This window comes from Crocodylus porosus, unplaced genomic scaffold (genome assembly GCF_001723895.1).
Source record: "Crocodylus porosus isolate Cpor-Errol unplaced genomic scaffold, CroPor_comp1, whole genome shotgun sequence".
In the NCBI taxonomy this organism is placed as follows: Eukaryota; Metazoa; Chordata; order Crocodylia; family Crocodylidae; genus Crocodylus; species Crocodylus porosus.
In genome coordinates, this window is record NW_017728906.1 from 91,326,220 (window position 1) to 91,333,538 (window position 7,319).

Here is a 7,319-nt window from a genome sequence, read left to right on the forward strand (position 1 = left end):
CTCCAAGATCCTTTTCTGCCTCTGCACTGGCGAGAAGGGAGTTCCCCAGCCTGTAGGTATGGTGCTGGTTCTTCCTCCCCAAGTGCATCACCTTGCACTTGTCGGTGTTGAATCCCATCCTATTCTCATCCACCCACCCCTGTAACCTGTCTAGGTCCGATTGCAGCCTATTCCTCCCGTCTAGTGTGCCCACTTCTCCCCACGTCTTGGTGTCATCTGCAAATTTGAACAGGGTGTTTTTTACCCCTTCGTCCAAGTCGCTGATGAAGATGTTTTGCTCACTCTCAGAAGGAAGATGTGAGATTTTACTCCCTGATGGTCTAGAACTCAAGTATCCTGTTTCCTAGCCAAGTATTTTAGCTGCCAGAACCGCCACCAACAGTATTTTACTAGAATACAGATCCCTTCATGTATGTTATCTAGACCTCCTGTACAACAAGTGTGCTTGCTAGGCCCTGATTACATTTAATTTCAGACCTGTAAGACAATAAGTAATTTAAACGAATAAATGACTAACATTAGCACATTTCATATCTTAATTTTATTAGCTTATTTATATATTTATATTGCACAATACAATAAGTTATATATACAACATTAAACAAAATTATTAGAAATGATATCTTTGGGCAAGATGTACAGAAATCCTGTTTTCATTCATGTATATCTTTTGTGTAACACAATAAAATATTTCTATACTCAATAAAATAATGTTAAATAGTCTGTTCACATTGGCAACATTGATTTCCAGGCCTTACTGTCTTTGAGGGTCAATAAACACATTATTACTGTAATATGTCTTTACATAAGTAAATAACATATTAATATCAAATAAAACAAATATGGAAGATCAGCCCTTTTGGCTGAAAGTTTACACTGTAATTATACACTAGCATAAGAACAGCAACTTCCTTCCCTTTTTATTTTTGTTTTATAAGTAGAGATAAACTTGAAATAAAATTTTGTATCCAGGCAAAACTCTGGCCCCACTCCAGTCAGTTTGTTATTATCTTCACTTCAAATGAAGACAGAAATTCACCCCTGCTTTTAAGTATCTGTTAATTCAGGCCTGTGTCACTCCCAAGTTTTAGGTTTAGGCCGATGCCTGTTGCTTAAATATGAAAGCAAGTGAAGATGGCTGCTTTTTTACGAATAGGTAAAGGACAGAATTATAAGCCTGTTCAGCACTTGCAAACTAATTTAGCAAGATGGTTTTATAATTATTGCCAGATAATATGCGGGATAAATAGACTTCAAAGAGAAACTAAAAGGATAATTAAGTCTCATGTTGGAGTATGTAGCTCCCAGGCTACTCAAAATAAGCAGTGTAAAGATCAGCAAATATGGACACCAAATATTGTTATTAAATATTCAGCACATAATTATAACTCTACCACAGTTACGTTCTATATGCTTACTGGTGAAAAACTGGTTATTAACTTCAAAGATATGACTGACTGATAGTTTTATAACATGTTTGCTCAGTCGTGCAATCTGTAATTAAAAATAAATCTTTGTAAATCATGAAATTTCTTCTAGATTAATAATAACACCTGCTGAAACCTGTCATCACAGCATTTTAGCAAGGAACTGAACTGCAAATTAGCCTACCAGGTTTGTTAACAGCTACTGGCTTCTGGTCTGTGATTATTGACTGAAAAAAACCCCATCCTGCCACAAAAAATAGATTTGTTAACATTTAGAAGGAAATAAGATATATTGTTGCTGTGAACAACCTCAGTCTAACGCCCCTATAAAAGGAATTGACTCATGAGGAACTATTTTCTCTTCAGCAACTGCTCATGCTTCATACTTCTGTAGGCATATATAATAGTTTTTAAAAGCAGTTGCCTTTGTACTCTTTAAGTGGCTCTTTTACTGATTCTGCTTTTTTTTTTGTTTTTAATGTCTTATGCAATCATTTTTTTTTGCCTAGAGAGGTTTTTTTGTAAATACAGAAGATATTAAAATATGTTCCTTTTAAGTTAAAAGTAGTCAACTTTCTAACTACTGTGTCTTTAGTCAGTTAGCAGTATGCATTAATAAATTTCTGAAATGTTTGTGTAGACCAAGAATGCTTTGACATATAGACAGTCATTTGAGATCTGTTGATGACCTTGATCATTTTTTTCTATCTGGAATTATTAGTTAAACTAGGGAAACTGTGAATCTAGTTAATGTACACACGTCTTTATTCAGCAAATCCATAGGATAAATAAGGAATGAAATAGGTTACCTATTACATGTGTTAGAAACTATAGAAATGTACAGGCGTTATCTGTATTCCATGGTACTGTATCTGACTGTAGCTTTAAATTACTGAACAAGGCCTGACATGATAGAAATATCTTTAAATAGTTTAAACTTTCTTCAAAAACAGGATACCAACAGACTAATCTGCATCCATTCTTGTAAACAGAATGGAAAACTGGCATTAGTGTTCATTTACTATCAGCAACTGTTTAACAAAAGCCATTATGTCTAATGAAACATTTAATCTTGTATTTCTCTGAAGATTTTTGCTCTTTTGTTTGTGTGTCAAATTCAGTTTCAACTGTTGTCTCAGTTCACCCTTTAGAATGACAGAATATGTAACTGTAAGGAAAGCACCAATTCTTTTCAATCCCTCTCCAACATCCTGGACACGCTGGTCTTGGACTTGGTGTGCTTGCAGATCCTTTTGAAGTGAAGGGAGCTTGTGGGAGCTAGGGTTATTAAGGTGCCCTGACCGCTTTTTCACCGGGGTGGTAACTGGCCTGGCACTTCCTGGGGGCTCCCGCGCCACTGAGAGCCCCACCAGGCCACCCACTCCCAGCAGGATCACAAGCATGACCATCAGGAAGCAGCTGGTAGTGCAGGTGTAGGCGATGTTTGTGCCCATTCCAAAATATCTGCGCACAAAGATTCAACAGCATCCAATCGCTCAATTTGTACCAGTTTGGTTAGAAGTTCAGGGATACTATAGCCAGCTGTACTGATTCGGTCAAAGAGCTGCATGCCATCTGTCATACCACCTATTTCATCTCTCTTTAATCCAAAGCTCTCAGCAAGGTGGCGCCATGTTTTCACAATGGCTTTTTCAGTGTTGTAGGTTGAGCTGAGCATCCTGCTCGTCTTCTCCAGGCAGTCAAAAGGCAGTTCTGTGGGACTGAGACCTGTCAAAGAGGAGATTCTTAGTCAGGAGCTCCAGTACACAGATTTTGATGACTACAGATGTTTCTTACAGAACAATAAGGATTACTGTAATATTCAATAGTATATACTTAAACCAGGATACCACAGTAACTACATCTAATATTCTCATGTGTGAATTAACCCAACTGCCTGGTACCCTGGTGACTATTATGTGTACTGCCTAAATGAATTGCCCCAAATGACAGTATGGGACTAGTAGAGTCTTGTAAGGAGAGAAGGAAACCTGGAGACAATAAGGGAAGAATGCATGTGGGAATTTGTATGGGAAATTATTCAATAGTTACTTATTACTGTATCCCTGTCTCAGCTACCCCAAGTAGCTGCAGAAATATCCCAATGAGCAATTCCACAGATACAGATGTGTGAGTTTAGCAAAGGCATTTTGTTTTTCATTGCAGGCTAGTCAACAGCAGCCAGAGTTCCAGCAATGTCAAATTCAGTTGTTGCTTAATGGCACAGGGAATAACGCACTGATAGTCATCCCCTCAGATGGGTCTGGGGTAAACTAGATTACCTAATCTGATGTTTCCCTGACTTTGTTGCAAGCAGCATCTCTAAACCATAGCTAAGCACATTCATCTGAAGTTATGCAGAAAGCATTACAGGGCAGCACCTTTATAGTCTAATGTTAAATTAGACTAACCAAGGGTGCTTGGCTCCTGCCTTACAAGCTCACAGGCAGCAATCCAGCCCCTAGCTCTGGGTTATCTGTGAGGAGCCCTGCAGACCCTGTCCCTGCACTCTAAATGAGGCACGCAGGGTGACACAGGGCCCAATCCCAGCGTGCGCGGGTTGGGCAAGTGTGCCACAGGGACCCTAAAGCCTGGTGCCAGCATGCAGGGGTGGTGAATGGCCCAATCTAGCCCACAGACCAGTCTCATGCCTGTAGGGCAAAAACCATGAGCACTGCTGATCCAAACCATTTAGAGTTAGTCTACAAAGCGCCATGTTGCCTTACTTTCTGACTAGCCTGTTTAGGTGCCCAAGTGAGATCCTATTCCAGCCTTCTTGAGTCCCTGAAAAGCTAACACACAAGGTTGATTGGGTATTGTTCCTATTCTCTGCTTTTTGTGACTTCATCTCAAAGCTAAGATGACAAGGCATGTTATAAGTGTAGCCATCTTAATATTTTTTCAGGGATTTAAGCAGACACATAAATGCAATCCTATTCTACCCTAAATCCATTTAGATACTTAATAGGTGGAATAGGATCTGGCCGTACATATTTTTGTAATGATAAACCATTCTTGCAGAAATAAGAGGAATGCAGATGCTGCAATGATGCCTCTTGTCTCCATGTGGAAACTTTCCAGGCACAGTCCCTTCACAGGCGGTCTCTGTCATCCTTAATGTTAATTTTCAAAGGCTGGGTTTAAGCACTGACCCTAGGGCCGGGGTTTGCTTTTTGACCATTTCCAAACCCCACTCAACTATTTGCAAATGACCATTTCCCATATTGCAAGATACAATATGGGAATATACACTTCCCAGAACTATCCTCTGACTTTTGTATTTACTTTTTTATATATATGGAGTTTTTTCCTGTTTCATGGCCAGTAGCAATGAGCTGAGACCTACATTTTTCCAGATAACACACGCACAAAGACTTTTGTAAAGTGGAAAATAAATATGGTTTTGCCCTTTGTTACACGGAGAAATTAATCTGCCTAGACCTGGGATCAGATTACTACCTGCAGGCTGGCTTGACCCTGGGAACCACTGGATCTACCCCACAGGCCAGCTTTAGCTGTAGGCACTCTCCCTGTGCCACTGTGGAGACACACCGGTGGAGGCCAGACGCTAGCACTTGTGCGCCCACCTCTGACCCAGGGTGGGTTATCTGGCCCACAGCCAGAATAGGTTGCCTGGCTCTGGTCTAGACCATACAGGCCGTCAGGTGTTAAATAGGTTTCACTCTATAAACACTGGTTGACATGGATGTGGTGGTTTCAGGATGCGGTGACAGTGAGGTAGAAGGAAGGCACCTAGGGGCACAGAAAGGCGAAACACTTGTCTGACATAATCTACAACCTCCTCTCCCCTCCTCTTCACCCCCAAACCCAAACCTTATTTTCCAACTTCTTATCAAAACATATTTTAACTCATTTATTTAACCTGCTTAAAACAAGTAACTTATACAAAGTATGTTCTCTAGATTGGAATTTTCTCTTTGAAGCATGCCTTTTCATATGAAGGTAAAGGGGGGGTCTATTCCCAGCAAACAACTGTGATTTAATTCTGTGTACATTTTCTGATTATTTCTTGTTCACACTCACCTTCTGCAACATCACATACATTAGCATATACATCAAGAATCTTTTTCCTTCGACTTTGAATCTAAAGGGAACGAAAACATGTTTTAAAGAGTTATATTTCATTATATTTTTAGTCAAGTGAAAAGATCATTCCTAGCCAGAGGCAACCAGTCACAATGCAACTGCTCCAATGCTTTAGAAGCTCTTCTTTTCAGGTCTCTGAAAACACTGAATTGCATAAAGCCTCCTAGGTCTTATGCTGAAGATTCATAATGGAGAACAATACAGTGATTTAAGAATAAACATGCTTTTGTGCTTTCCACTGTAGGGAAATCTCACTTTCTTCCAGGGTTGTATAATTTAGATCAGTGAAGATACCACTCTGAGTGTTTTAGCATTTAGTTCCTTTTATAAACCCCACTCAACTATTTGAAAAGAGAGCAAATTAAATAGCACAGATATATGCCTAAATGCAGGAGCTGTCAGGTAAATAGGACCAACAATGATGAACCAAATGATTCTTCCAACGCACTGCAAGAGACTTAAATTTAGAGGATTTTTTGCAGATTGACGTTAGGTGTAGAACCAGTCATATCATTTTCAATTAAAACTATTTTTGCCCATATATGGTGTTTCATAAGCTGAAAACATTTCAGAGATGTAATAATTTCAATTAAGTTTTGGACGGAGAAGATTTCTGAGGTCAAGGGATCTTTGATCATTTCTGGCAGACACTTATCTCCCCCCCCCCCACACACACACATATGATATCTAATATATACTGCTTTGGGAAAAGCCTTTGACAAGATCCCGTTTAGCAAAATCATGTTAAAGCCTTTGGTTTTGTTTCAATGCTAAACTAATTTCTAAACCTCAACATGATAGGGAACGATCATCCTTCAGATAGTTCTAATTAAAAGCAAGTCATTAGAAAAACTGGCTTCTTGATGAGACTCAAGCACTGTCTACAAAAAGCCTCTACTTTTCACAAAAGCTATTTAGAAAGAAGCCAAACTAAAAAGGCGCTTTTTGGACATTTTTAGTTTTGTGGGGAGATTTTTGTTCGCAGTTTTGTTTTGACTGGACTACAGAAGCCAGCTGGGTCTCTAGACCTCTGGTTCTCAACCTTTTTTGTAAACATGAATGGCCAGTCCTGATCCAGTAAATAGTTTAAGTAGAAAACAACCCTCTGGCCCTGCCAGTGCCCCTCAGTCCCAACCTGCTGCCTCCTGCCCCTAAGCCCCAGCCCCCCGTGTGTGGGGCAGGGGGTGAGTGTATGGAGAAGGGGGGAGGTATCTGGGGCATAGGGGCCCCCAAACATATCTCTTGCAGGCTGGAGCTCTGCCAGCCTGCAAGGGAAATGCCATGGTTTCCCACATTTTTGTCCTTTAAAGGAGAACCCATTTTTAAAGATTGTTGATCCATATTTAAAGTTTGTTCATGACCCTTTCATATATTCTTTGAACCCACTTTTGGGTCACACCCCATGGGTTAAGAAACGCTGCTGTAGACTATGATTATAGGCCACAATTAATTGAGTGCCCTACTCTCGACTTGTCACACAGGTTTGTATCAGGTCTTCACATACTTCCTATCTGATGAGATGAGACTGCAATTATTTCATGGATGTTATATAATCTTCACATTATGTGTTTATAGTTTCGTAGTTTCTAGGGTCAGAAGGGACCTGAGTAGATCATCTAGTCCGACCCCCTGCCATGGCAGGACAGAGTACTGGGGGTCAAACGACCCCAGCAAGGTGTTCGTCTAGCCTCTTCTTAAAAACCCCCAGGGTAGGAGCCTGCACCACTTCTCTTGGAAGTTGGTTCCAGATCCTAGCTGCCCTGACTGTGAAGTAGCGCCTCCTGA

At 40.3% G+C, this 7,319-nt stretch overlaps 1 protein-coding gene across 2 annotated transcripts in view; it reads right to left on the bottom strand.

The window, feature by feature from the left end:
- Positions 1-1,633: 1,633 nt before the first annotated feature.
- Positions 1,634-7,319, bottom strand: part of EDAR (ectodysplasin A receptor) — a 114,747-nt gene continuing 109,061 nt past the window's right edge. For both annotated transcript variants that reach the window (XM_019529602.1, XM_019529601.1), the window contains exons 11-12: positions 5,472-5,532; positions 1,634-3,155 (exon numbers count right to left, since the gene is read on the bottom strand). In XM_019529602.1, the coding sequence (XP_019385147.1) occupies positions 2,836-3,155; positions 5,472-5,532 (381 nt within the window). In that variant the 3' untranslated portion in view covers positions 1,634-2,835. The remainder of the gene's footprint in view (positions 3,156-5,471; positions 5,533-7,319) is intronic.